The sequence below is a fragment of the Drosophila erecta genome, unplaced genomic scaffold, assembly GCF_003286155.1.
Source record: "Drosophila erecta strain 14021-0224.00,06,07 unplaced genomic scaffold, DereRS2 tig00000021-arrow-pilon, whole genome shotgun sequence".
NCBI classification, from domain to species: domain Eukaryota; kingdom Metazoa; phylum Arthropoda; class Insecta; order Diptera; family Drosophilidae; genus Drosophila; species Drosophila erecta.
In genome coordinates this window covers 10099246-10125944 of record NW_020825198.1, presented here as the reverse complement: position 1 = coordinate 10125944, position 26699 = coordinate 10099246, and the positions used below count along the sequence as shown (strand labels likewise).

At 44.9% G+C, this 26699-nt stretch overlaps 7 protein-coding genes across 14 annotated transcripts; 4 read left to right on the top strand and 3 right to left on the bottom strand.

Moving 5' to 3' along the window:
• Positions 1 to 200: 200 nt before the first annotated feature.
• Positions 201 to 4620, bottom strand: LOC6546083 (nuclear distribution protein nudE homolog). Of its 3 annotated transcripts, none has more exons than XM_015158414.2 (7): positions 3972 to 4620; positions 3262 to 3610; positions 3038 to 3191; positions 2513 to 2786; positions 2198 to 2455; positions 1785 to 1876; positions 201 to 1019 (listed from the first exon to the last, which is right to left on the bottom strand). In XM_015158414.2, the coding sequence occupies exons 2-7, from the start codon at positions 3339 to 3341 to the stop codon at positions 891 to 893; spliced, it is 987 nt and encodes a 328-aa protein (XP_015013900.1). In that variant the 5' UTR covers positions 3342 to 3610; positions 3972 to 4620; the 3' UTR covers positions 201 to 890. The 3 variants fall into 3 exon arrangements, with proteins under 3 accessions (XP_015013900.1, XP_026833640.1, XP_001972249.2); XM_026977839.1 differs by lacking the exon at positions 201 to 1019 and adding an exon at positions 1369 to 1653 and having other exon boundaries at positions 4203 to 4217; XM_001972213.3 differs by lacking the exon at positions 201 to 1019 and adding an exon at positions 1369 to 1653 and having other exon boundaries at positions 3972 to 4115.
• A 53-nt stretch (positions 4621 to 4673) lies between these two features.
• LOC6546082 (type 1 phosphatidylinositol 4,5-bisphosphate 4-phosphatase) lies at positions 4674 to 8624 on the top strand. 3 transcript variants are annotated; one of them, XM_015157729.2, is made up of 6 exons: positions 4674 to 4776; positions 5090 to 5354; positions 6768 to 6949; positions 7015 to 7224; positions 7281 to 7445; positions 7550 to 8624. In XM_015157729.2, the coding sequence occupies exons 2-6, from the start codon at positions 5228 to 5230 to the stop codon at positions 7664 to 7666; spliced, it is 801 nt and encodes a 266-aa protein (XP_015013215.1). In that variant the 5' UTR covers positions 4674 to 4776; positions 5090 to 5227; the 3' UTR covers positions 7667 to 8624. The 3 variants fall into 3 exon arrangements, with proteins under 3 accessions (XP_015013215.1, XP_015013216.1, XP_026833641.1); XM_015157730.2 differs by having other exon boundaries at positions 4711 to 4855; XM_026977840.1 differs by lacking the exons at positions 4674 to 4776; positions 5090 to 5354 and adding an exon at positions 6657 to 6695.
• A 24-nt stretch (positions 8625 to 8648) lies between these two features.
• LOC6546081 (protein LSM12 homolog B) lies at positions 8649 to 9606 on the top strand. The gene is made up of 4 exons (XM_001972211.3): positions 8649 to 8822; positions 8888 to 9076; positions 9135 to 9474; positions 9536 to 9606. Exons 1-3 carry the CDS (start codon positions 8742 to 8744, stop codon positions 9423 to 9425), a joined length of 561 nt encoding a protein of 186 aa, XP_001972247.1. The 5' UTR covers positions 8649 to 8741; the 3' UTR covers positions 9426 to 9474; positions 9536 to 9606.
• A 6-nt stretch (positions 9607 to 9612) lies between these two features.
• Positions 9613 to 10357, top strand: LOC6546080. The gene is made up of 3 exons (XM_001972210.3): positions 9613 to 9688; positions 9745 to 9881; positions 9953 to 10357. The coding sequence occupies exons 1-3, from the start codon at positions 9617 to 9619 to the stop codon at positions 10095 to 10097; spliced, it is 354 nt and encodes a 117-aa protein (XP_001972246.1). The 5' UTR covers positions 9613 to 9616; the 3' UTR covers positions 10098 to 10357.
• LOC6546079 (calpain-B) lies at positions 10095 to 14673 on the bottom strand. Of its 3 annotated transcripts, none has more exons than XM_026977838.1 (4): positions 14514 to 14673; positions 13142 to 14251; positions 12804 to 13078; positions 10095 to 12626 (listed from the first exon to the last, which is right to left on the bottom strand). In XM_026977838.1, exons 2-4 carry the CDS (start codon positions 14083 to 14085, stop codon positions 11065 to 11067), a joined length of 2781 nt encoding a protein of 926 aa, XP_026833639.1. In that variant the 5' UTR covers positions 14086 to 14251; positions 14514 to 14673; the 3' UTR covers positions 10095 to 11064. The 3 variants fall into 3 exon arrangements, with proteins under 3 accessions (XP_026833639.1, XP_026833638.1, XP_026833637.1); XM_026977837.1 differs by having other exon boundaries at positions 13142 to 14368; positions 14514 to 14672; XM_026977836.1 differs by having other exon boundaries at positions 13142 to 14354; positions 14514 to 14671.
• A 1238-nt stretch (positions 14674 to 15911) lies between these two features.
• Positions 15912 to 20192, top strand: LOC6546015 (transcription initiation factor TFIID subunit 2). Its single transcript, XM_001972208.3, has 6 exons — positions 15912 to 16092; positions 16156 to 16210; positions 16271 to 18036; positions 18096 to 18508; positions 18568 to 18778; positions 18839 to 20192. The coding sequence occupies exons 1-6, from the start codon at positions 16043 to 16045 to the stop codon at positions 20007 to 20009; spliced, it is 3666 nt and encodes a 1221-aa protein (XP_001972244.2). The 5' UTR covers positions 15912 to 16042; the 3' UTR covers positions 20010 to 20192.
• On the bottom strand, positions 20118 to 25723 carry LOC6546014 (ataxin-2 homolog). 2 transcript variants are annotated; one of them, XM_001972207.3, is made up of 5 exons: positions 25529 to 25723; positions 25074 to 25308; positions 24067 to 24434; positions 21978 to 22295; positions 20118 to 21916 (listed from the first exon to the last, which is right to left on the bottom strand). In XM_001972207.3, the coding sequence occupies exons 2-5, from the start codon at positions 25108 to 25110 to the stop codon at positions 20228 to 20230; spliced, it is 2412 nt and encodes an 803-aa protein (XP_001972243.2). In that variant the 5' UTR covers positions 25111 to 25308; positions 25529 to 25723; the 3' UTR covers positions 20118 to 20227. The 2 variants fall into 2 exon arrangements, with proteins under 2 accessions (XP_001972243.2, XP_026832561.1); XM_026976760.1 differs by having other exon boundaries at positions 21978 to 22289.
• Positions 25724 to 26699: the final 976 nt, after the last annotated feature.

Below are 26699 nucleotides of genomic sequence, written 5' to 3'. Positions count from 1 at the left end.
ACAACCTGCTTGGGGTAAAGCTCAGGAAAAATCCGCAATGAAATGGTTCTAAAACGGAGAAAGTTTCCCCTGCGAAAAGCTCTCGAAACGGAAATTTGGCCTTGGCATAGGAATTGACGCAGCATTCACCTTGTGTAATGAACTCAAATATTATTTAAAACTAATTAGTTGCAACACACACGGTATTGACATTGAAGTGCTTGTGTATGGTTTCTATTAAACTAATTAATTTGCTCTTTATTCCATACATACATATATATATAATTTGTTTGCCTGTTCGTTGGATTTTTGTTATGCTTTATACAGTTTGCCGCAGCAATATTTTGCATTTTTACAAATTTATATTCGGTCGTAAATATAAACAGAAAATAGCTCTGAGGATAGTTAAAATATAACTAGATGATCGTTTTTTGATATTTCTTTTTTCCGGGTAGATCTTGTCTTTTTCCTAAACGCTACGAGTATTGGTTGTCCGCTTGAAGTATAATACTTGGACAGAGCTTCTTCGCTTCTCTGCTGCATGATCAACTTTAAACTTAGTCGCTAAACACATTGTATGCCAAAACAATTGCGTTGGAGTTAACAATTTATATCGAAAGCGAACCGAGTGGGTACTTAGCTTAGGTATACACTTAATTCGTACTAAGGCATGTTATATGTTGGGCTCGAAACAACAACATCAACGGTTGTGTAATTTATAATATCGCAAGGGGTTTATACAAAGTCAAGTTAGGTCAAATAAATAAAGAGGCAGCAGTAGCTAAATTAATGCTAACAGTAACATTAAAGTAACGTAACGTAAACGTAAAGCCAACTGAACAGTATCCCGCCCCAGATTGGGCTTGGGTTTAGGTTTGGGTTCGAGGATCACGCTGAGGCCGTAACCCACACTACTCGGCATCCAGCGAGAGACAAGGCAGTCCGGCCAGCGCCGGATGTGTTGACTGCTGGGAGGAGCGATGCCGCTGCGGCATGGGCTGACCATTCTCGCGGTACGTCTTCAGCTTCGTCTCCATGGCCTGAAAAATATACAAAACGAGAGAGTGTTAAGCAACAGTAAGTAAAATGTTTCAAAAATACACTATAGAAAGGCCTACGAACACCAAATAATAAATACATAACTTAATTGCAAAGTGGTCCTTAAATTTGGTTATCAGAAATCCAACTCTTCGCGAGTACTTGAAATTACATATCCTAGACTCGGCTTTCAAAACTGAATTGCACTTAAGATATGTGCCATCTTAATCGGAATGCAAGTGTTTAACGAACAAAAACAAAGAACATAAAATAAGGTACAAATAAGTATTGTATTTATTAACCAATGCAATTAATAAATGCAAGCGGAGGGCAACTAAAATTAGCCTTATAGTTCGGAGCGCATTGTCAAAGCGGCAGGCTGGCGTCCGGCGAGTTGCGCACGCGCTCGGCGAAGCGCCTGAAAATGTTTGAGCCCGCACTGAGGCTTCCGGAGGAACTGCAATCGCTGGCGGGCGTGGACTGGGCGCTACTGGTGGCCACTGAGCTGCTGCTGCCGCCAAAGGCGCGGCGAAAGAGACTCGATTCGCTGGCCGATGGCGGCGGCTGCAGAGTTGCCGGGCGCTCACAAATGCAGCGAAACTTTTCGCACTCGGGACATAGCAGTGCCTTGTCCCACTAAAAACATACGGAAAAACACATAAGCTGATGTGACGGTGTGAGGGTGTGAGGGTTCAAGGAAAGTACAGACAAAACAAAGGGATGTGGAAAGATGGCATGCTGGACTTATAGTTCTCGGAGGGACTTACGTTTAGTTTTCTTAACATGTCGGCCACAATGTTGAGCGCCGTTGTGCGGGAGCTGGGGTTCATGGAATTGCCATTGATTTGGTTCTCGGGATCTGCAAGAGGAAGCACACATACACAGCATGTTAGTCGAGAGGTTAGTTAGGTCAACTACTAGCTACATACGCAAACACAAAACGTAAAAAAATAGCCTACAAGAAATGTTGCAAACTCTTTCGTCACATTTGGGCTCTTAATTTTAATAATTTACAATACAATTACAAATAATGAGGTACTTAAATGGGCTATCTTCGTGACAAACAAATAAAAAGAAACAAATGAAAAAAAAAATTAAATGCAAGGCTTGAATGTTTGGCGATTCGACTTGGACAGTTTTAGCACACGTCTGGTTTTCTTTAGGGAACTGAGTATCTTACTTTTAAGCGAATGCTGCTGGTTATATTCGTTTCTATTAACTAAACTGCCATTGAGGGCGTTGACGCTGACGCTGGTGGCTCTTGTGGCGACAGTATTGTCGTGGTTTACCAGTTCCCCGTTGGCCATAATACCATTTGGCAGCGAGGCGGACGAGTTCATCGAGCTGTTGACTGTATTTGTGTCGTTTGCCGTGGGAATGCTCGTTCCGTTGACCACTGGGGTGAAGCGTGACTTGACGTTCAGCTCTTGCTTGAGATCTGCAATACAGTTGATGAATTAGTTTGAATTAGTCTGTACTACCTAGAAGCACCCACCTCTCGTCTCATCCATCAACCGCTGCAGTTTTTCCTGCAGCAATCCCTTTTCATCCACTTCCAGCTCTAGAAGGGCGTTCTTTTCGTAGGCCTGATCCAGCATTTTCTCGAAATTCTCTATGCTTTCATTGAGTATGCGATGGGCACGCTCCAAATCGTCATTTTTCTGCTCCAGCTGCCGCAGGTGCACCTTCATGGTGTCGCGATCCTTCTTCACTGTTTCCAGCTGCTTCTCCATGTTTGACATTTCGATGCCATGCGACTCCAACTTGACCTGAGGATAGAATGGATAAAAAGAATGATCTTGTGAGGAGTTCAAAGCGCTATTTACGCAATCTGAGTTTACAACAAAGTTTTCTTTTCAGTAAATCAATCTAAACTGATACACTCTTAAATAAAATTGAAAAAGAGGCTTGAAATTAAAATACAGAGAATTACAACATATAAAACTAAGTCAAATTCATAGCTTTCATAAAACATAGTTTTAAGCTCAGTAAGTGTAAATCGGGATTAGGTTATAGCCACCTTGAGAGACTCGTTTTCGCGCTCAAACATTGTTAGTTTGGCTGTGAGATCTTTGATTATACTCTGCTTCTGGTCCAGAGTGGCGTCCATTTCTATTTCCATTTCGCGGGACTGCTCCACGAACTCGTCGTACTCCTGTTTCACGTCTGTCCATCTGAAAATGATAAGTAGAACTGGGCTATATGACTGATTTCAGAGATTTTAATATGGATTTGGGGACTTACTCTTTGTGGTACTGCTTGGATCGTTCCTTCCAATATCTGCACTCATCTTCCACACTATTGAACATTGGTGGCGACTCCATTTCTAGGAATTTTCTTGGCTGCTGACTCTTTTTTGTGATTTGTGTACTAGTAGGTGGTCAAACTGGGTTTGAAATTTCGTTCGTTCGAATTGATTTAACTTTTAATTTCTACACAATACTAGGTACTACGGTTGGTCTATTCCTGCATGGGTAATTATTCGTGTTTTTAAGCTGCTTTTTTTTAATTGCTGTGATTAAAATGCCAAAACACAGTTGTTGTTCTAGTCGAAGTTTTGTTTTTTGTAGTTTCGTGTTGGGTGGTGAATAGTCTATAAATCGGCAGAAAAGTGAAAAATCAATTAGAAACAGGTGTTTGCCCTGATTTTCTTGTTGCTGTTGTTCTTGTTCTTGTTCAATGCCCTAAAATGGCAGTCGGTTCTGTCCATATAAAATGTAAATAAAATCAAATCAAACAGAATTCATTTTTGTGACGCAGCTGCTGCGGCAACAACAACGAAAACAACGAGGATGATGATGATGAGCAGCAACAACAACAACAAATAGCTACGACGAAGTTTCCCATACAACAACGCACTGCATGGAAATGAAATCATCGGCGATTTTCTCGTGGAATTCCAGTGTCTATACCTGGAATTACATGTGGCCCGACCAACCACGTGTTCTACTTACACTTTGCACTTAATTTTGCTACGTTTTGTTTGTTTTATTTACATAAAATCAGTGTAAATAGTTATGCTCGTAAAAATTTACCACTACTCCAAAAACGCACTAGCCAACCCTGGCTTGGGTAGCCAGTGTTGGATAATAACTGGGCATTTGGCTTTGACAGCCCTGGCCAACAGTTGTTATTTGAAAATTAATCAACATATAAAGTTTTATTCGGCTTCTTTCTGCGCTTACGTAATTTTCGTATATATTCCAAATCATATTTCTCTAATGGACGTGCCGTAAATGTTATGGATTTGTTGGCCGGCTCATCGCTGCTTGTATCGTTCGAAATGTGAAACTCCGAATCAGAACTGTCTTCAATTATTTGAGCTGAGCTTAGAGTTATATCACGAGAGGAGCTGGGAGTTTGCACCAGTGTTACAGCATTTTCGCCAACTACGCGCATGGGTAGCGCTTGATAATGATATGAAACATTTCGAGACGATCTGCGACGTAATTTGTGTTTCCTGCTAGTTTCAAAGTCACTGGAACTTGTGGATGTGTTATTGTTGCTACTGCTAGAACCTTCTTCGCTGTCAAAATCTTTACTGCCTATTTTATTGCAGTTCCTTATGCTTTTAGACATAATTGTTATAAACTGAGGCGGAATTGTTTTGATTCCGGCAATGAACAATGTTTTGGTGAACTGGTTTTGTACCTACACCGAAGTGGCAACTTCCTGGCAGGGTCAAAACCGCGTTGCCAGATAGCCAGCCAGAGTGTGGCCAGATCGCAGCGACGGTAGTGCATTTTCAACAAAAATAAGGTAAAAGATAGCACAAATATGGCCAGCAATTGTTAAACAATTATCACAATTGCCTGTATAATAACCAAATGTCAACTGTGTGAGTGCAAGAAACGAGTTCGCGTGGGCGTTGCACATGCAGCAGCATTGAATTGATTAATTGCGGCGCATGCCGAAAAGGGAAAAAAGGGAGGAAGTGTTTCAATAAGCGAGTGAAAACCGCGACGAAGGAAAAAAAAACCAACTGCTGCGGCAATTGTGAACAAAGAACTCGTTGCGTCCGAAATTATGTGGCATAGTAACTAAGCTATTGGATTTTCCACTCATTTTCCAGTTGAAATCAACGCGCTCAGCAGCCCCCGCAGCAACAACAAAACAAAGGCAATTGGAAGTGCAGCCTAACGGGAGTTGCTCCAGCATATAGAGTTTATAATCCAAATATAAGTATCCATTTATCGGGAGTTAATCCACCATGGCGGATCCAGAGCGACAGAGCCTGATCAACAAGGACGACGGCAACGGCTACAATTCCGTGGACGCCGTGGACGAGGGTGCCGATAATCCGGGCAGCAACTCATCGGTGGCCACAAACGAGGACGGTGCGTATCGTTATTGTAAAGCCGGCCATTCAACCCGCATCCAATCAGCCGGGCGGCGCAATGGAAGCCCAACAAGTGTGCGGGCGCTCCACTTATCCGCATCTACCGCCGTGATTCCGAGTTGTCTGCTTGTCGTCTCCCTTGGCATTTTCACACTTCATCCAACTGAGTCATAAATGAGTAGTATGGCGGGGGGAGGGAAGGGGCAGCACAGGGAGAAAAACTGATTAGATAGGTGCTGCCCAAACTCCATCTAAATTATCTTGCATCAATATGATTCACCTTTATATTGATCTTAAAATAATACAAATTCAAGATGTATTTAATAGGGCCCAGTTTAATGGAGCTTGCTTTTTTTTTAACAACAAATTGCGGCCTACTAGACAAAATTCGGATTCACAGAAAGGATGATTAGTATAAAATTTTTGGTTTGGCCTAAATATCAATTTGGCCACGTACACCCAAAGAAAAAGGTGTAGTTTCATCTCGAACTCTTATTATTCATAATTTAAAGAGCTTCCAAAAATGTGAAGATCATTTTTCGGTGGTCAATGCCGGTATCGGCCAAGTATTCGCACCGTCTTTGTTATTGTTTATGCTAGGACGCCCATAATCAGCGTAAAAGCGTTCCCCACAGCTGTTTAATCAGCATCGATGTGGAGGTGTTTGTAAAGTGGTGGTTAAGCGGGGGCAGCCAAGTCCATGAGTCATCATGTGATTCGCTGCCTTATCGCAGTGGAGGGCGAAAATGAAGGCATTGAGGGTCTGCGATGAGCAGCGGTTCCATTGTTTACCAAGGAACCTGATCTGCAGCTCAGAAAAAACTTACCCATATCATCAATATACTCTATAAGAGTTTTGTTGCAAGGGCTTCACGCCTTTCCAGGTTCCCAATAAATTTGGTAAAATTCGACAGAAAGAAATTATGTATGAAAAGATTTATCAAAATAATCAATCTTAAATCGGTTCGGTAAACTTTGCTTAATTAACCAATACTTTCCAGCCAATATGCTATGATTTTATATGCTCCACTTTATATGATCCACTGAAGAGTGTGTGCGATGGCTGTTTTCATTTCTAAACGTCTTGCACAAAGTTCGAACTTGTTTTGATCGAGAGACGAGAACCACAACTGCGGTCTAGCTGCACTAGTTTAATGATGGGACAGGAAAGTTGCATTCATAAAGCCAAAACATTGACCCATTTGGTTTATCGCAGCTTTCCAGAGCCACACACTATCTGAAAATGCAGTTCTCACTCCCTCCGCGAACCAATCTCCGCCAGATGAGCAGTGTGGTTGAGGGAACTCTGCTGTCGAGATGTATTTATTCTACACGAAAGGTCTTGGCATTGAAGGGCATAGGTCTACATCTTATTATAAGTAGTCATTAATACTTTGCAATGGAATTTTAGGCAATGGCGCACCGACGGCAGTGCCTTGCATTGGACCCGATGAGCTGCCGCCGCCGTATCAGCAGAGCACCAACACCGGAGGCGTGCCGATGGTCACCTGTCGGGTATGTCAACACATGATTGACATCACCACGAAGCGGGAGCAGCACGTGGTCAAGTGCACCCACTGCAATGAGGCTACTGTGAGTAATTCGAACAATATTCTTCGATTCCAATTGTAATTTAATACTCCTTTGGCGATACACAGCCCATTCGGAACGCTCCACCGGGCAAGAAGTACGTTCGCTGCCCATGCAACTGTTTGTTAATCTGCAAGAGCTCGTCGCAGCGGATCGCTTGTCCAAGGCCCAATTGCAAGAGGATCATCAACCTGGCCCCAAGTCCCGTCACCCCGCCCGTGCCAACCATGCCGGGCATGTGCCGCGTCACTTGTGGCCATTGTTCGGACACGTTTTTGGTGAGTTATTATTTGAAATCACTTCAGCAGAAGTCTTCTTATGCTTGCTTTTACAGTTCAACACGTATCACAACGCCTTGGCCCGGTGTCCACACTGCAGGAAGGTCTCATCGGTGGGCTCGCGCTTTGCCAACAGCCGCGGCGTGTTGTTCGCCATCGTGGCGCTGCTGTTCCTCATCACAGGCATCGGTGTAACCATCGGCACATACTCGATTGCTTCGGTAAGCCAACTCGAGAAAGGGAAAACAAAAATAAACCCATTTAACTCAAGCTGAAGTATGTGATTTTCTAAACCCATATTTGTTTCCCGTTTTTTTTTTTTTAGAATCACGGAGGCATGTACTTCCTCTATGTGGCGCTGTTCGTGATTTCGGGGTGCATGCTGGCCCGGTCCGCCTACTATTTCCGCCTTAAAGTGAGCGCCATCGATGGGCCAATGTAAAGCTAAAGCACGGGTCCCGTGGCAAGGAAGAAAGTGCATTGTTTTATTTTTATATATATATTATTCATATATATCATTCCTTTTGATATTAAATTTAAAACTAAACACAAGCAGCCAATTTGCAGACGGAACATATGAACATTTCTCCAGCAGTCCAGCTACAAAAAACTCTTCGTTTCGAGCAAAACTAATAGCAAACATAGCTAAATTTACGAAAGGAGGTCCCCGTTTAAAGTGATTTTGAAAAGCATAATTAGGATAGTAAGGCCGTAACTAACTAAACACTATACTAAAAGCAAATATTTCAAGTGTCGCAGAAGCAGCTACCTTTAAAGTGCTAAATGAGGAACCCAGATCTGTAGGCAGTCATTAGTTATTAGACCAGCGATCGATCAATCCACAGTGCATCTCATTTTTAGAATCGTCAGGCTCCATTTTAAAGATTGTACAGTTTCGTTGTTTAAGTGTCCGATTTGTTATCCGTTCGTGCGTGTATTAACTATTTCTGCAACTATTTCGGTATTTATACATTACGTATTCGTTGATACGCTTTTGATTTTTGTGTTGCCTAGAATTTATCCAATGCACTTTTCTCAGTTCGCGCCAAAGCAAACGAAAGCGTTTTGTTTCTTGGCGTTAGAAATAATTTGAAGGGTATGCTAATAGTGCTGATGAAGGTACATACATACGCGCATATATACCATACATACATAATTATAATGAAAATAAACAAAGCAACACTTCTTGAACAACAGAGAACAAGCAACGCTCATGCAGATCCAAAAAAAAAAAACAAACGAAAAACAATTTAGACAGCAACTGCTAAACTGCAAAATTGCATATATATATATGATTAAAAGGAACGGTTTACTTTTGAAATATATATATACAACATTTATATTTAGTACATTATAAATTAGCATACATACACTGTAAATAAAAAGAAATAAAACCACAAGCGCCATTGACTTTTGACATTTGACAAGGCTACGAAACTCGTAGAGTGCCTTGAACTTGACATCAGACATCGATTGGACAATTCGATTTCATTTTTAAAGTTTATCTCTGGACCAAAATGTCATCCTTGGCTCCTTGTTTTACTGTGGGCTCTATAGTGCGCTGCAAAACATGTTTTGGCGAAAACTTTTCGGGAGAGGTAAATTTAAATATTGTTTGAATACATATTTCTTCCCACATTACATAATACTCTCGCTTCCCCAGGTGGTCGCATTCGATCTGGGCGTGAAAATGCTGATGATGAAGTGTCCATCGAGCAAAGGCGGTGGTGACGAACAGACCATTTGCAACCTGACCATTGTGAACTTATCCCTGTGCGTGGACATCGAAATAATGAAGGAAATGCTGCCCTTGAATGATGTTCAGCCCCCAGAACCGATCAACATCCCCATGGTAGAATCTCTATATACATACATATTGAAGACCCCTCACTCACCATTTCCGATTGTAGATCCGAGAACGATTCCGATACGCAACCGAACATCGTACCCGTTCCTGCCGGAGCTATCATCCCAATGCTTCGCCCTTCGGTCAAGCTCTGTTTAGGCTGTTGGTCAAGCGTTTCGGCGATCCCGCGATCAACTGGCAGAGCCAGGGCGACCATGTGGCGATCAATATACTGCATCAGGTGGTCATCGAAGCGCCGTATGCCACGGAGAATATCAGATACCAGGGGTGGGATCCCAAACTGGCGATATACGTCAAAGGGGTAGTGGAGGACTTTCGCAGTAAACAATTCTAAAACGACGCCCGTGCCCATGGCAACAGTTGTCTAGATAGCCTCCAACTCTGTACGTTTTGTTTATCAACAAAGCAATTCAAAATACACATTTTGCCTCGACACCCACACAGATCACTACTCTTTATCTGCCAATGGAAACCATTCTCAATTGTACACATTCGATTTAATGCACTGCTAAACCAAAACACACCATGGCCGATGATGAGGATAAACCAAAGAAGCACACGTTGGACACCCTGTTCATGGTGTATGCCAATTTCCAGGTACGATGAGACAGTTGATTGCATTAGATTTTCATCAATGAATCACTAAATGGCAGGTTATACCCACCGACATCGAGAACGAGGTCTTCGACTCCATACTCCTATCGCAACTGGACGCCTGGCTGGAGCAGGCTAAGCTCATGCCCAATCCCATAACTCGAACTCAAACTGGTCTTATTTACATGCGATACAAGTGCGTACAACTGCTCGAATCATATTAATCCCATACATAATCACTCTTCATCAAACATGTACTGGCTCTAGGAAATGGAGATTGGAGTACGAGGACTTTCTGGAGGTTCTAAGCAACTTGGCCTCCGATAACAACCTGCAAATAGACGACATGAAGCAAATAATGATCGATGCCGGAGTCCCGAACGGTGCCGATGTGGTCATAGTCGTCAAGTAGACTGCATCATCACTGCCTTTTATTTATATACATAAAAAATGCGCACAACAAATTATTAATAGTAACAATTGCATAAAGGAGTAATTTTGATTAGTTAAATTGTTCACAAAAATTATAGTACAGTATAAAAGCTTTTAACAAGGACCCTCCAAGCCCAATTGGTTAATTTTAGTTAGTTCAACACTTATTTCGACGTAGAGGGTGCTCAGGGTATGTTTTGAGATTGCTGATCAGAAAACTAAATAAACATTATACGGGAGTACATATTATGAATAGACTGCTATTTTCATATTCTGCTTAAGCTAATAATTATTCGATGAGTGAATGGATTGGCTTGTTCCTTTCGCGTTGCTTCCTGATAACAATGACAACGTCTTTTTCGGGTAACTAAGTTTGGCTGGACTTATTTGTAGCACCTGGGCAAATATGTGATGGGCTGCTCAGAGCTAACGACGTTACAAAAATACATGCTTATTCATTCTGTATATCTAATAAATATTGTTAATGCGTTCTAATGGCTTTCCGGGTGTCTCGTAGCGAAAGGCAGGGTAAGGTAATAATGCACTGTTCACTTTGTACTAGTAAGTTTCCGGCTCTTGAGGTGCATGGAGCGCATTTTTTTATTGATGATTGCTCTTAGTCATCCAGTTGCTCAGTCTATAGGTTTCATCTATAGCTTTCATTGTACAAATTGTGTATGCGGGTTTTATACTGTTTATCGTGCATAGCAACCTCGCCATTCCAAGGCCACTCCAATTTCGCCACATGATTTGTATTTCCGGATTTGATCATATAGATAAGATGCTCTTGTTGGCTTAGTGAGTGTATCTCTTTTCATCGCCGGGCCGCATCGTCATGGATATGTGTGTGTTTTGCTTTGATCTTTTGAATGCATGAATAATATAATGCACAGGTAGATTAAGTATACGTGGCACTTAGGATTAGATTAGTAGCAATTGCAAGTAATTTAAGAGTAAATTGTTCGCTCCAGCCAGTCGTCCAAGTTGAAGAAGGCCGTGTCCGAGTTATCCGTGTCCCGTTCACGGAACATCTCGATGAATGTCCTCACCTTGATGGCACACATCAAGAAGTCGTCGAATGGTATTTGTCCCTCTCGCGATCCGTAGCGATGGGCCAGGGCATTCAGGAGCCGGTTGTTCAGATGGTAACCAGCTGAATTGAGCGCTCCGCGCAGATGGAATCCATCAATACTGCCAGTGCGACGGGGGTCATATAGTCTGAAGACCGCCCGCCACTTGGCAATATCGGTAAGCAGAGCTTCGAACTCCTCGAAACCAAGGCGACCGGAGCGATCCTTGTCCAGCATGGCCACCATCGAACGCACGGCATCCTTAGAGAAGCCATCAGTGCCCACCATAACATCGCGCATAGAATGGTCCAGGATGCGCTTCAGCTCCTGCCAGTCCACTTCCTCATCGCTGCCAGCCACGCTGTCGAACAGGCGACGCAGTGCAATGCGCTGCGGATCATCCTCCTCCTTTGGAGTTGGTGGCGGCAGAGACGGAGCAATGCGGTCGTCGGTCTCGCCAAAGCCAACCTCATCGTCGTTCTCCTCCATGTTGTTCCTCGATTCCGAGAAGACGCGAATAATGAACTCGCCCTCCTCATTCGGATCGAAGGTTGATGGGACAATCAGATAGTGGCCAGGTGGCAACTTAAACCTAGCGCAGACCTCGCGCGTGTTGATAAAATGTGGTGAACGGGCCACCGAAGCTCGGTACTTAAAGAAGTTCAGCCCTTGGGGTTTCACTTGCATGTCACGGTCTGTGAGGTGATAAATAGCAAATCCGATGGTCAGGCAGTCGATGCCCACGTTGCGCTTGCTACGTCGGTTCTTCTGCATTAGGGCCACAATAGCCGTGCACTTGCCATCATCATCCTCGTCGTCGGGATCCTCCAGCGATATGATATACTGCGGGTTGTGCCAGAAGGTCTCCAGGAAGTTTCTGCAACCTCCGGCTGTTACGCCCGATGTCCACTCACCCTCGAACATGGACATTTCCCACTTGCGACGGGAGCTGTGCTGCTGATCCTCAGTCAGCGAGTCGGGCGATAAGTTACATATCTCCACGCGATCAAAGTGATTGAGGAAGTCCTGGAAGGACATCCAGAACTCGCCGTCCCTATCGAAATTCAGGCCAATCTCTTCCTTCGTGTGCTCTGGGATGAATCTCCACTCAGGCGAGCTGTCACTCCACGGACCGCTCCACTCGGCATCGTTGCCCCATGGATTACGCATACGTATCATGGGCAACTTTCCCTGACGATTCGGCGTCGAGATGTCCATTAGGCATACTTTGGTAATGGAGTAGGCATGACCGCGGATCAATCCTTGTGGCGTCTCCGCTTCCAGAACATGTGGATCCGGCTCCAAGGAGCAGCCCATCATCGAGCCACGCTCGGCGGCCTTCATCATGATGCTGAATAGATTTGGGGGAGCCTCCTTGATGTCATACCACTCGGTGACGCCGCCAGTGAAGTCCTCCATGGCCTCGCACGTGGTGCCGCCTATGGAATGAAAGTATTTAAATTTCAGATTCAACAAAGTTCTAACCGCAATATGTGCCACATCAGTTCTTTTTTCTAGGAACCTATGATAAGCATAGTGAATTTTTAAAAACTTAAAATAAATTTCGGAATACCACAATGCTTATACGCTTCCGCTGATAATATTTCACTTCTTACCCTTGAGCGCCTCATAAGATCCATGGAGCTTTGCGTAAGCCTTCTCCAGCAGGGCGCTCCAAAACTCATTCTTCTCCGTAGAGTGCATGTAGATTAGCTCGCCATTATAGGTGGGCAGTCGGTCGTCAATGACCACTTCGACCCACTTGCCGTACTGCCAGAACTTGAAGTGGAAGATTCCAGCGTAGTTCTCCTGGAAGTCCTGATCCGGCGGAATCACCCTGAAGAAGAGCGTCGAATCCTGCGTCAGATTGGCAGCTGCAGCCAGCAGCCAGCTGTGAACGATTGCATCATTTCTGAGATTTTGTTAATTTATGTGGGAATGTGTTTTGACTTACCAATCGCCAAGTTCTCCTTGTTGCACATCGAACCGTGAATAGCCCTCCACGAAGAACTGCGGATCATCGACGATGTCACCAGGACGCAGCCACTCGTAATAGCGATCCGGTCGCCGTGAGTACATCAGCGAAGCGTTGGTGGCCGGAAAATCGGGATCCTCGAACATGGTTCCATTGGCCACGCAGTCGGCGCGCAGTGATTGGAAATCGCCTTTGCTCTGGCTGTTCTGCCGGGTACTAGTTGCCTTGCGACCCATCCAAAACATGTTCTGGTTCTCGGGCACCTTCACGCTGGTGAAGCTTAGCTCGGCCACGCCGACGGAAGGTTCCTCCTCCTGGGTTGGAGCACTGGCCGGTGGCGGAGCCGAGGGATATGGCAGTGCTGGGAATCCAGCACTGTGCTGCGGAGCGGGACTAGTTGGCATGGGAGCGTACGGCATTGGCATACTGGGCAAACCGGGCATGGCAGATGGGTATGGTGCAAGCGGTGCAGCCGGATAGGGAAGATTGGGCTGCGGCATGCCAGTTGGATAGGGCATACCGGTTGGATAGGGTGCCATTGGCGCATTGGGGTACGGCAGAGATGATACGTTGGCTGATGGCAAACTGGGATAAAGTCCTGCTCCCGGGTATGGCGTAGCACTTGGATATGGTGCGGGCGCTGAGGGAGCTCCTGGCACGGGCATTCCCATACCCATGCCCATTGCGGGTCCCGCGTACGAGGCATTCTGGGCATGAGTCGTTTGCTTCACCACATATGGCATCCCGCCCACGGATTCGGATGATGGATAGGGCAACGAGGGGTAGAGACCCGCCGTGGGCTTGGGGGCTGCTCCTTCGTTCCCGCCGCTGACTTCATTCTTGCTGTAGCCCAAGGCCGCCAAATTGACAAGGCCAATGCCACTGGCATGATAATTCTTGGGGTAATTATCAATGCCGTACATTTTCACTGGTTTTTCGATGTGCTTTTCCTGTTCCACGCACTGGTTTTCTTCTAAGTCTACGAACTAATGGCGTTGTAAATCGGCTAAAACTACGGAACTGAATGATATCCAGATGTTGATTAACTCGCTGCCGTGGTCAAACTGCTGACTCGCTGGGAATTGTACGCTTTAAATGGGAGAAATATCCAAATTTAACTTTCTCGGTAAATGATTCATAATCTTTAACCCTTATGCGTGCTGTATACATTTTTGTATATAAAACTGCAAACCTAAAAGTAAAAGGCTGAATGAAATACTTATAGCATTCTTATTAATTTGTTAGCTTAAAAAGAGTTATAGATATATTATATTTGTTTCAATAACCAGACTCAATACAAAGAAATTTTGTTTTTTTTTATAAATTTACCCTCCTAAAAAAGAGTTGTTACCTTATCTTGGAAATATTTGAAGAAAACTAGAATTTAGGTAGTCTATATTTGCTTCCGAAAGTAAGCAATTGAGTAAGGGTCAATATTAGGGGCATAACGCGACATATGGGTTAAACAAGGCAATCAGGGCTGCACTACCATTCAGAGTTGTTGATAATATATCAATATATCGATATTTTTTTCTGAAAATTTTATATTTATATCGTGATATTGTTTTTGACCAAATATCGAATTCCCTTCGGTCACTCTGATTTCCAAAGCGATACCTGGTAAAAGTGATCATGTTAAAATTACCATAAGGTACCTGATCACTCCGGGTAGCTCAGTGCTTTCAGAGCGGTTGGCGTCCGCTATAAAATGTGTAGTCTGTGACGCACAAAGCCGAATGACTGACACACACACACATATATATATATATATATATATATACATATACATGCATATACATACATACATACATACATACATACATACATACATACATACATACATACATACATACATACATACATACATACATACATACATACATACATACATACATACATACATACATACATACATACATACATACATACATACATACATACATACATACATACATACATACACTACACATACACATACACTCACTGCTCGACCGGTAAGATAGATTACTTGCAATATTTTTTGACCCTAAAGTAGAAGACATGCCTTACAGTTCTCGCTAGAACTAGTTGGGAATTATAGGGCTACAAGAAAATATGTTCCCTAAACATATATTAAAAGCGGCAATAACTCTGTGTTCAGACAGTAAGTTAAACATTCTTCAGGCTTTATTTAAGACAATTTTACTACTTTGTGCAAGTAACACATACACTATTACATACATACATACTACATATATACATACATACATACACTCATGCATACATACCTACATACATACATATTTAAAATACAATATATAATTCTTGTTAAGAAATTGATTACCCTACACTAAAAGGAATATATATTTTTATGTTTATTCGTATACAAAGTGCTACTAAATTAATCTCGAGCTGTAAGTAATTAAATAATAATCTATTATTTTGTCGTAATTATATTAGTGAGTGAAATAGTGAGGTCTTTAAAGTGAGTAGTAAAAATTGTCTTAAGTAAAGCCTGCAGAATGTTTAACTTACTGTTGGAACACATAGTTATTGCCGCTTTTAATAATTGTTGATAATATATCAAAATAACAATATATCGATATTTTTTCTGAAAATTTTACATTTATTTCGTGATATTGTTTTTGCCCAATATATTTTTTTTTATGATATTTTAAATATTATCATCATTTTTGATAAAAAAAAAAATAACATCGATACGATATTTTTTTAATATCACGACATCCCTAATACAGAGTTGTCGAAATGGCTTTAGTATTTTTTTTAGCCCTGTCGGCATTCTCAAAAGAAGAAGAAGAAGTTAAACAGTGCCGTGTTTTTTTTTTTGATAACAAACGCAAATTGGTTGACAAATTCTGGCGAAGAACCGGCATTTGAGCGATGGAAACGCTACCTGAGGTGCCCGAGGTGCCGCTGCGTCCGTTTAAATTATAAGTCTTCCCCACACCCTGCTAGGAATCCAAAAATAATCAGTTTTCCCTTCTCAACAGCACGGCGCATCAGGTTGTGAGCCTCACGGGCATCAGTTTCGAGCGGAGGAGCATTATCGTAAGGATATAACTTATGCCCACTTATGTATGTAAGAAACCTAACAGCTCCTCCTTTTAGGGGGTGGTCGAGCTGACCATTGTGCCGAACAGCGAGAATCTGCGCCTGATACGGCTGAACGCCAAGCAGCTGAGGATCTACAGCGTCGTTTTGAATGATGTGTGCCAGGCGGATTTCACGTACTTCGATCCCTTCCAGAACATCTGCTACAAGGAACCCAAGAGCCGCGTGCTGGAGGTCTACTCCAAGCATCATCTGTCCGCCGCTCAGTTCACCGATCCGGATGTGAACAACGGCGAACTGCTCATCCAGGTGCCGCCCGAGGGCTACTCCATGATCCAGGAGGGTCAGGGCCTGCGCATTCGCATCGAATTCTCGTTAGAGAATCCCAAATGCGGAGTACATTTTGTCATACCACCGGCTTCCACCGACGAGGAGACCCAAATGAACAGCTCGCATATGTTCACAAATTGCTATGAGAACTCCACGCGATTGTGGTTTCCTTGCGTGGACAGTTTCGCCGATCCCTGCACCTGGCGGCTTGAGTTCACCGTGGACAAAAATATGACCGCCGTCTCGTGTGGAGAACTTCTGGAAGTCATTATGACTCCAGATCTGCGAAAGAAAACCTTTCATTATTCGGTTAGCACTCCAGTATGTGCACCAAATATTGCTCTGGCGGTGGGTCAGTTTGAGATCTACGTGGATCCGCATATGCATGAAGTGACCCACTTTTGCCTGCCCGGATTGTTGCCGCTGCTAAAAAATACGGTTCGCTACCTGCACGAGGCCTTTGAGTTCTACGAGGAGACCTTATCTACGCGCTACCCATTCAGTTGCTACAAACAAGTGTTTGTGGACGAATTGGACACGGACATAAGTGCCTATGCCACAATGAGCATTGCTTCGGTGAACCTACTGCACTCCATAGCTATCATCGATCAGACCTATATATCTCGAACCTTTATGTCGCGGGCTGTGGCTGAGCAATTCTTTGGCTGCTTTATCACATCGCACCATTGGTCGGACACCTGGCTAGCCAAGGGCATTGCGGAGTACCTGTGTGGACTGTATTCCAGGAAGTGCTTCGGCAACAACGAGTACCGCGCTTGGGTGCAATCTGAACTGGCGCGTGTCGTTCGCTACGAGGAGCAGTATGGCGGAATTATTCTCGATTGCAGTCAGCCACCAGCTCCGTTACCTGTTTCGGGCACAAACCCATCGGCTGCTGCCAGCAAGCAGCAGGAGATTGTCCACTATTTTCCCATTAAGAGTTTACACACCGTGTCACCGAAGTACGTGGAGGCGATGCGAAGGAAGGCGCACTTCGTAATCCGGATGCTGGAGAACCGCATCGGCCAGGAGCTGCTGATTCAAGTGTTCAATAAGCAATTGGCATTGGCTTCCAGTGCGGCTACGACGAAAATCGGCGCAGGACTTTGGTCTCAGCTGCTCATCTCGACCAACATCTTTATCAAGGCTATCTTTACGGTAACTGGAAAAGATATGTCTGTTTTCATGGATCAGTGGGTGCGCACTGGGGGTCACGCCAAGTTTTCGCTCACATCTGTGTTCAATCGCAAAAGAAACACCATTGAGCTGGAGATCCGACAGGACTTTGTTAATCAGCGGGGAATTAGGAAGTACAACGGTCCATTGATGGTGCAGCTGCAAGAGTTGGATGGAACTTTTAAGCACACATTGCAGATTGAGAGCACCCTGGTAAAGTCCGATATCACTTGCCACTCGAAGAGCAGGCGTAACAAAAAGAAGAAAATCCCTTTGTGCACCGGTGAGGAAGTGGATATGGATTTATCAGCCATGGAGTAAGTTTTTAATGAAATATATGATTAACCAGGTTTGTTAACATCTTTACTTTACTTAGCGACTCACCTGTGCTGTGGATCCGCCTCGATCCGGAAATGATTCTGCTGCGTGACCTTATAATCGAGCAGCCCGACTTCCAGTGGCAGTATCAGCTTCGGCATGAACGTGATGTAACTGCCCAATTTCAGGCGATTCAAGCTCTGCAGAAGTACCCAACGAATGCCACAAGGCTTGCGTTAACCGACACCATAGAAAGCGAACGTTGCTTCTATAAGGTGCGCTGCGAAGCAGCCCACAGCTTGACCAAAGTGGCCAACCAGATGGTGGCCTCCTGGAGCGGACCACCCGCCATGCTAAACATATTTAGGAAGTTTTTTGGCTCATTTAGTGCTCCGCACATTATCAAACTGAATAACTTCTCCAACTTCCAGCTGTACTTCCTGCAGAAGGCTATTCCCGTGGCCATGGCAGGTCAGTTGTTTGCGTTTAACCGGGTGATTTATATTAAAAACTATTGCATTCTTTTTCAGGTCTGCGCACATCTCATGGTATTTGCCCGCCGGAAGTGATGCGTTTTCTTTTTGATCTCTTTAAGTACAACGAGAATTCGCGTAACCATTACACGGATGCATACTACAGAGCGGCTTTAGTAGAAGCTCTAGGCGAAACCCTGACACCTGTGGTCTCCGTTGCCATCCATGGCACACAAATCACTACTGACAGTCTTTCCACGGATGCAAAGTAAAGTTGTTAACCGGAAATGAGTTGCTTATACTAAGTTTATATAATTCTTATCCGCAGGTTGGTGCTGGATGAGGTTACACGGCTGCTGAACATGGAGAAGCACCTGCCGTCGTACAAGTACATGGTGTCCGTGTCCTGCCTGAAGGTCATCCGGAAGCTACAAAAGTTCGGTCACCTTCCCTCACTGCCGCACATTTATCGCAGCTATGCGGAGTATGGAATATATCTGGACCTCCGCATTGCTGCCATGGAGTGCCTGGTGGACTTCGTGAAGGTGGATGGGCGAAGCGAAGACTTGGAGCATTTGATTACGTTACTGGAAACTGATCCCGATCCGGCTGCTCGCCATGCCCTGGCCCAACTGCTGATCGACAGTCCGCCTTTCACCCGCGAATCTCGCAGCCGCCTGGATAAACCCAATCTCGTGGATCGTCTGTGGTTCAGTATTAACCGATTGGCCTACGATACCAAACTTCGCTGCGATATTGTCGATCTGTACTACGCACTATACGGAACCAAGCGTCCAAATTGCTTGCAGGCTGGTGAGAACCAAAGCTTCTACAAGGATTTGATGAAGGACAATAATGGCAGCGTAGGCAGCATAACCGGTAGCTTCAAGAAGACCAGTGATTCAAAGCCACATATGCCAACGCAATCGGATAGTTTGGATAATGAGCCCCAGGAGCGGCAAAAGCCGGCCATGGTCACCATCAAGCGGACGGCCACAGAAGCTTTTGAAGTGGGCGATGAGATAATCAAGCTGGAGCGCAGCGAGGAGATCACCGTGCTAGATGAACCAGTTAACGTTCAGGCCTACGACAGTGAGACCAAAGTGAATGTCCTGCCGGCAGATGATGAAGTACCTGATTCCCATCAGGCCACCAAGCGCCTTAAGACCGAAATATACGCCGAGGATGATAACTCTTCGGTAATGCTTGACGTGGGCGACACCACCAGATGTGAGAGTAGCCACGAGGAGGGCAAGCTGAAGTCTGGCGACGGTGGGCTCAAGAAGAAAAAGAAGAAGGAGAAGAAAAAGCATAAGCACAAACACAAGCATAAGCACAGCAAGGACAAGGACAAGGATAAGGATCGCGAGCGAAAGGACAAGGACAAGCGTGACCCGCAGATATCCCGCCTGCAGGCCCGCGAAACAGCCACTCCGGACACTCTCAGCTCGGCGGACAGTAGCAACAGCAACAGCCTTCCGCCCATGAACCTGAACTAAGTGAAGGTTCTATCGGGGGGGCAAAATGCAATGCTTGGGGGTTAGGTGACAAAATAAAGGTAAAATACCTTAAATTCTTTTCTTAAAAGGGTTACCATTTGTTAGTTGTATTTATACGTTTATTTGTCGGTTTATAATTTAACATAAGGAAGTGCTGAAACATTTTTACAATACTTACAAACTAGACAAGGACATTTTAACTAAAACAGGACATGGGTTCACTGCACCTTCGCCTTCGCAGACTTCGCCTCCGGAGCTGCCGCCTTATGCTCGCTGCCCGCCACGGCGGTATCTTGCTCATCACGCGGCCTCCTCTTCTGCAACGCATGGACATGGGCCAGGGCATGGGGATGGGACTGACCCTCGATGGGTTGTAGATATGTGATACTACCGCCGCCGATGCCAGTGGCCGTTTGCTGATGCAGCTCTCCGGCGGACGGAGTGGAAAGGATCTTGACCGACGGCTCCGAGGGAGCGGCCAGCGATCTGTGTTGCTGATGGGCAGCCAATTGCCGCGTGGCCAGGCGCATGATGTGAGCGTAGTCTACAGGAGGATGATTGCGGTACTCCGGATGATCCTTGACGTACTGCTCATACGGCACGGGAACTGGCACGGGCACTGCCTTCACCGGATATCCGGCATCCACCAGAGCTTGGAACTCGGCCTGGGTCAGGGGCTTGCCATTGGGAGGCGGCAGGTTCAATTGCTTCACTTCATCCAGAGTCCGTAGCTTCTGAATAGGAGCTGTAGTGGCCGTGGGCCGGGACGGTGTGGCAATTCCAGTTCCCTGGGACACATAGATACTGGACTGCGAGGGAGACGGTGAGGGATACTCAGCGTGGAGCGGCAGAGCAGTGGGTGTGACGGCCAGATTTCTCTGGGAATGCTTTAGCGGATCCGGTGGACTGGGATAGAAGTTGGATGGCGGCGGTGGAGAAGGCGATCCCTGACGTTCGTAATCAGCATAAAGCAATGCTTTAGTGGGTGACGCCAGCTTGTAGTGCTTAGATCGATGGTACTGCTTGGGAATGGGACTCGGCTTGGGGGCCCCAGTGGGCGTAGCTTCCTGGTAGTAATACTGCGAGGGCTGCGGCTGATTGGCCTGCTGTGTGGGATAGACGACGGGTCCCAATCGCTTGGATTCCGGTGTGGGATAAATTGGCGTCGGTTGCTGATAGTTGCTGAACTTGAAGAGCGATGGAACGAACGGCTGGTTATTGGCATCCAGCAGGGAGTTGGGTGTGCTGGCCAGGTATGCCTTGGGTTGCCTCAAAGCGGGATGCGAGGTGGGTGGTGGTGGGTGCTGGGGAGCGGGCTGCCTTGTCGCCACCTGCTCATTGCTGCTGTCCACGTAGGCCAAGGATTGTCCTGGCTTATTGGCTGCCAGCAATTTCTCAATCTCACTTTCCAGAGAGGATTTCGCCAGTGGATGGTTGGGCAGGGTTTTGTAGCTAATCTGTGGCTGGTAGTAGGCAATCTGAGGTGGCAGTCCATGGATGAGTTGCTGGCCGGGATGTGGTATTGGCTTGTGGAGCTGAACACGCTGCTGCTGTTGCTGTTGTGGCTCATCATCCTCTTGGACTTGCTGCGCCTGAGGCAAGGGCAGATATTTGGGACCTCCGCGGAGATGCGAGTAAGTGGGTGTCACCAGCTCCTGCTCGGCCACAAAGCGCTCCCGATAGCCACCTAGACCTAGCGAGGGATCCGCTTGTTGCAACACTTTGTGGGTGGCAGCCGTACTGTGGATGGGCAGAGCTTTGGGTTGCTGTTGCTGCTGTTGCTGTTGCTGCTGCTGTTGCTGTTGATGATGTTGCTGCTGCTGGCGAAGTTGCTCATGATAGGCTCTGGCCTGCAGCTCTTCCTCCAGGATCTTCAGGAACTGCTCTTCGGGAATAACTTGGTAAGGCTTTTGGGAATTGGCATTGATTAGTATAGAAGGGATATTGCGTCGTATTTAGATGACCCACCTGCTGATTTTGCTGCTGCTGTTGCTGGGGATTCACCAACCGATGCTGTGGAGCGGGCAGCGGCAATGGCAGTTGATAGGGACCCACTCCCTGGTACTGACGTGGACGAGGTTGGTGGAGCTGTTGCGGCGGCTGCGGCTGAATGGACACCGCGTATCGCTGCTCCGCCTCCTGTTCCTGCTCCTGCTCCTCCTCGGCCACCGGAGTGGATGACTTCTTGGGCGCACTGGCAGCCGCACCCTTGCCTTGACCTGCGGCCAACAGGGCCTTGGTCTGATGATGGCGCATGATATCTTGCAGATACACGTAGTGCTGCACCTTCGAGATACGGATACAGATGGGAAGGGAAAAAGTGAGTGGGCGCATAATTATGGTGGGTGTGTGAACTGTCAGCATTCAGCCGGCGGCCAATGTCAGCAGCCGTTTAAAGTGGAGCCGCATGACCAACACCATCACCATTACTTAAAACGAAAAACCGAGCAAAAACCGCAGCGGCAACAACTGGTTGCAGGTGCTTCAGAGCATCAAACGCTGTGAGAATGGCGTGGCATCTAAAAATGAGTTTATATAACACTTGTGGCAAACTTCGGCAACGCCAACACCAAACACAACAACCACAAAGACTTGGACTCTTCGATGTTGCAACAGCAACAACAAACACAACACTGTGCCACTAGGTGTGGAATCGGTTGTGTGGGCCTTGTAAAAATATCAGGTAAAAAAATATGATATATACAATCAAAAGTTAAAAATGAATCGAATCGAAGATATCTTCTTGTGATGTGGCTATAGTGATACAGTTAAAAATTCCTTAACTTTCAAACTTCTCTTTTGTAAATATGTTTTTTAAGCAGTGTAAGATTCCATAAACACATAGAAAGCCCCCGAATACTTCTGGAAACCTGTTGCACAGTGTGCCATCGACTATCCACATTATTGTGGCAAACAAAGCCGCCGGCGAGTCAAGGCGCCATGAAGCGACACAAAGCTGACAGACCAAAAGTGGGGTGATTATGGCATTATGTCAACTTTCTTCCCACGACAAGCGCCATTGTTTTTCCACGGGCTCCGATGTCTTGCACTATTACAAGACCCACTGGAGACCCGGCGGAGGAGAACTGAAGAAGCCATTGCCAAGCGAATCGGATGGGTGGAAACTCGAGTTGGAAGGCAGGAGGTGGAAATTGTTGTGTTGACGCGTAATAAGACAAATAATAATTTTGCAATTATGCATTTGTGCTGTCGCTGTCGCCGTCGCCGTCGTCGTCATGTCGTGACTTAGTTGTTGCCAATTGCATTTATAATAAAAATATCATTATTATTATTATTACAACTTTTGCCGGCGCTTTTAATTTCTATACATTTTGCAACATAAACATTGTCTTTGGCTAATTGCAATCGCCTTTGTCTACATCTATTGCAATTTGTTCCGAATATAAGCCGAGATATTGGTCAAGGTTTCTTGGCCTCGGCGAAAGGGAAAATTTGACAAAATCCGTCTGGGATTTGAAGTGGGATCGGGCCTGATTTGGCTTTCTGCCTTTTATGTTGATCGCTTGGACGCCGAGATGTTTACATCCGGCATTTTGCAAAGAATCGTGTGCCTGCCGCCGATGCCAAGTCACGATCGCCCAGGTCGTCCGATGTCCAATGTCCGACCTCTGATGGCCGCGGGGCCAAGTCAAAACGCCAGACAAGAGCCGCGATGTCGATGGAACGCCCCCCGATTGGCGCAAAACAAACAATTCCTCATGGCAAAGGCAATCCGTCAGTTGGCCAGTCGATCAGTAGATCACCCACTCCCTATTGAACACCCAGGGATTCGGCTGGGGTTTAATGGGTCACCTCTGAAAACAAGTCCTGAAGTAGCTGCAGATAGTTCAAAAGTTGTGGAAGCTTTAAACTTATCAATGATGATCTTTAAATGTTGCTATTTTACTTCGAAATTATTCGCTGGCTTATCCTGAGCAAGAATTAGAGCACATTTGTGGATTTACAACATAAATAAATGTATCACCATCAATGCAGTCTTACACTGAAAATAGATAAAACCACTTTGATGTATAAAGTGGGCTAATTCTCAACTCACCTCCTGACTTTGCTCGAGAAGTTGGGCGGCATGGGGTCGTGAATTGGCCGCCGCAAAGTTCCTCAACTGGGGCTCCTGGTGGGACTCGTGCTGCTGGTGCTGGTGCGGTGCAATGGGGCGGATGATGAACTGATTCGGCTTGGCGCCGTAGATGGTCTCCTGACCATCCTCGGGATCATCGCCGGCGGCTGGTGCTGCCGCCGAGCTGCGGTGGTTGGGGTACAGAGGCGTCTCCTTGGAGCTCACCTGTCGCTTGTCCTTGGTCGCCTCCGATTCCAGCGGCGTGGAGGCGGAGCTCTTGCTGTCTTCCGCCGGCTTGGCTTGGCTGCTCTTGGCCTCCGCATCCACGGCCTGGGCGCAGACGAGGCCTGTGTGGGAAGACAGGTGTAGGTGTTTTTAGGTGCCACTTAAAAATTTATATTTGTGGGAAACTGCACTTATTCTGATGCACATAAAGGTTAAAGTTGTTAAATTAAACTTATTTTTTATTTCAAAAATAATGATTGCCTTTAAATATTTTGTATTGTTATTCTTGAAAGTTTTGAATTCAATGTATTTGTATTTCTCTCTCTAACTTTTCTTGTAAAGGCTTGGATTTATTTTACAAATTGTATCAAGCCAAGATTAACGAATTTACGTAATTTATTAATGAATGCAATGAATTAAATTCTTTTAATATTATAACATGGATCTGTGAAATAGCAAGCTAGTAAATATATTTATAAATAAGCCTTTAGGTTTTAAGAAGTCTTATATAGCTACTTCCATTTATTTTTATAATTTTTAGAGGAAATGTTTTCACTTTGAGTTGTAATCCAAATTAGTTGATCACAGAAGGAAATTTTAATACCCGAGTTTTCATATAAATATGAAAACTTTTGTAGCATAAAATGAAAATTGTACAAGCAATTCTCAGTTAAAAAAATATTTGGAAAATTTATTAGGGAACCCAAACCTTACGAAATCAAATCTTCGCATATTCCACGCAGACCGCGATGTCTACTCACCCAGCAAGAGTGTCAGGAGCAAGATCTGGATCCTCATTGTGTGGCGTCACTGCACCAGCAGACTAGTAATTGAATATCTGAATCTGTGCCTGGCCGTTCGCTACTTTCACAGTCACTTGGGTTATATATATTATTATTCCCCAGTCGTTTTCGTTTTCGTTTTCCTTGTCAGGCGTTTGGGACTACGATGGTCGCATCTGCTGCATCTGCATCGAGCATTGCCGGCTGCAACAAACTGAACCAAAAGAAGCACACAACACGATGCGATTATTACTGCTAGTTATGCAACTGAAGATTCGACACAATCTGAAACCGAATTCGCGAACTGCGAATTGCGAAAGCGAAACTGAATCGAAGTCTGAGTGGCAATTCGTATCCCGTAATCCTTGGATTGTTTTTGGCGCGAAATTCGTAACGCTACAGATTGGATATGAAAGATGAACTGATTGCTTTACCGTCGACTGCTTTCCTGTCTTTGGTTTTCAACTTCTTATTTTTAGTTTTTGTGTTTTTGTTAGTTTTTTCGCCAGGAGCAAATGCTCCGTTTTGGATCGGTTTTGGGGATCGGATTTAGTAGATCGCGCGCGCTGCTGCACGTTCAGCCAACGAATCTTAAGAGTTGTGCGGCCAACACTTGTATTTATAAATCCGGTGGCCAAAACAGACGAGTCTCGGCCGAGTGCCGAGCTTCGATCCCCGAGTTCCGAGCTCAAGCTAAAGCCACAATGGCTATATCCAAAGACGACCTTTGCGGCTCGTCGTGCCAGCCAGGCACCAACACAAAGAGAAAGGTCTGTCTGCGATCGCCTCTTTGCCTCGATTCTCCAAATGTACCGCCTCTACAGAGGGGAAAAGGTATTCATTAAGACCTAATAATGAGAGGTCCTAACTTCACTTTAATAAACACATTTACATATTTCGTTCAAATTTTAGAATCTATTTTAAATAAAATTACTGTTGACATTTAATTTAAATATATTTCAGATCTAATTTCATTATTTTAATACAAGAAGGCGTTTTTTTTAACGTTTGGTTTAACTCTGAACCCTTTAAAGTTTTACTCTTTTACTTAAACATTAAATTTAAAGTGAATAATAATAAAGTGATAATAAAGTATTATTGCAGATTTTAAAGCTTACAAGTCTGACCGACCTTTTAAAAAAGTACTTTAACACATCTATTTTTGCCGAAAAACGTTATTTTCTGTTCGCCATCTGATTTTTAAATGCCTATTATTTCTGGGTTAAAGCTTAAAACAGCAAAAAAATTAAAAATAGACAACACTGTCATAGAAAAGGTTTGAATGCAATGCCGAAAATGCCAAATATTAAAATTAATATCTTTCAGCTCTGCCCTTTGTCAAGGTTATTTCAACTGAATCAAAATAATAGCTTACATTTATGTTGGGCAGCAGAATTTTAATTAAAAACCCACCCAAAAAAGGCACAGTTTTTTCTCCGTGAACCTTCGCTTCCAGGGGGCCAATTGAACGTTGACGGCCCTGTCGGTGGCTAACCGCTAGTTAAGTTAAGGCTAATGGTACGGCCGGGCATTTGCCTGCCGCCTGGAAGCGCCCCGAAAATGCTAACGTGACACTAAATTGGCCGTCCGCCCTCGCCGAAGTGG

Coding starts and splice junctions, on each gene's coding strand:
- LOC6546014 (XM_001972207.3), bottom strand. CDS start 25,110: ATGAGGATCCAGATCTTGCTCCTGACACTCTTGCTGG. Junction 24,435..25,073: donor GCTCCTGACACTCTTGCTGG/GTGAGTAGACAT, acceptor CTTCCCACACAG/GCCTCGTCTGCGCCCAGGCC. Junction 22,296..24,066: donor TTCTCGAGCAAAGTCAGGAG/GTGAGTTGAGAA, acceptor CGTATCTCGAAG/GTGCAGCACTACGTGTATCT.
- LOC6546083 (XM_026977839.1), bottom strand. CDS start 3,341: ATGGAGTCGCCACCAATGTTCAATAGTGTGGAAGATGAGTGCAGATAT. Junction 3,192..3,261: donor TCCAAGCAGTACCACAAAGA/GTAAGTCCCCAA, acceptor TATCATTTTCAG/ATGGACAGACGTGAAACAGG. Junction 2,456..2,512: donor GTTGATGGATGAGACGAGAG/GTGGGTGCTTCT, acceptor ACTGTATTGCAG/ATCTCAAGCAAGAGCTGAAC.
- LOC6546015 (XM_001972208.3), top strand. CDS start 16,043: ATGGAAACGCTACCTGAGGTGCCCGAGGTGCCGCTGCGTCCGTTTAAA. Junction 18,037..18,095: donor ATGGATTTATCAGCCATGGA/GTAAGTTTTTAA, acceptor TACTTTACTTAG/CGACTCACCTGTGCTGTGGA. Junction 18,509..18,567: donor TATTCCCGTGGCCATGGCAG/GTCAGTTGTTTG, acceptor ATTCTTTTTCAG/GTCTGCGCACATCTCATGGT.
- LOC6546082 (XM_015157729.2), top strand. CDS start 5,228: ATGGCGGATCCAGAGCGACAGAGCCTGATCAACAAGGACGACGGCAAC. Junction 7,225..7,280: donor ATTGTTCGGACACGTTTTTG/GTGAGTTATTAT, acceptor TTGCTTTTACAG/TTCAACACGTATCACAACGC. Junction 7,446..7,549: donor GCACATACTCGATTGCTTCG/GTAAGCCAACTC, acceptor TTTTTTTTTTAG/AATCACGGAGGCATGTACTT.
- LOC6546080 (XM_001972210.3), top strand. CDS start 9,617: ATGGCCGATGATGAGGATAAACCAAAGAAGCACACGTTGGACACCCTG. Junction 9,689..9,744: donor TGGTGTATGCCAATTTCCAG/GTACGATGAGAC, acceptor ACTAAATGGCAG/GTTATACCCACCGACATCGA. Junction 9,882..9,952: donor CTTATTTACATGCGATACAA/GTGCGTACAACT, acceptor TACTGGCTCTAG/GAAATGGAGATTGGAGTACG.
- LOC6546081 (XM_001972211.3), top strand. CDS start 8,742: ATGTCATCCTTGGCTCCTTGTTTTACTGTGGGCTCTATAGTGCGCTGC. Junction 8,823..8,887: donor GCGAAAACTTTTCGGGAGAG/GTAAATTTAAAT, acceptor TCGCTTCCCCAG/GTGGTCGCATTCGATCTGGG. Junction 9,077..9,134: donor AACCGATCAACATCCCCATG/GTAGAATCTCTA, acceptor TTCCGATTGTAG/ATCCGAGAACGATTCCGATA.
- LOC6546079 (XM_026977838.1), bottom strand. CDS start 14,085: ATGTACGGCATTGATAATTACCCCAAGAATTATCATGCCAGTGGCATT. Junction 13,079..13,141: donor CAAGGAGAACTTGGCGATTG/GTAAGTCAAAAC, acceptor AATCGTTCACAG/CTGGCTGCTGGCTGCAGCTG. Junction 12,627..12,803: donor ATCTTATGAGGCGCTCAAGG/GTAAGAAGTGAA, acceptor TTCATTCCATAG/GCGGCACCACGTGCGAGGCC.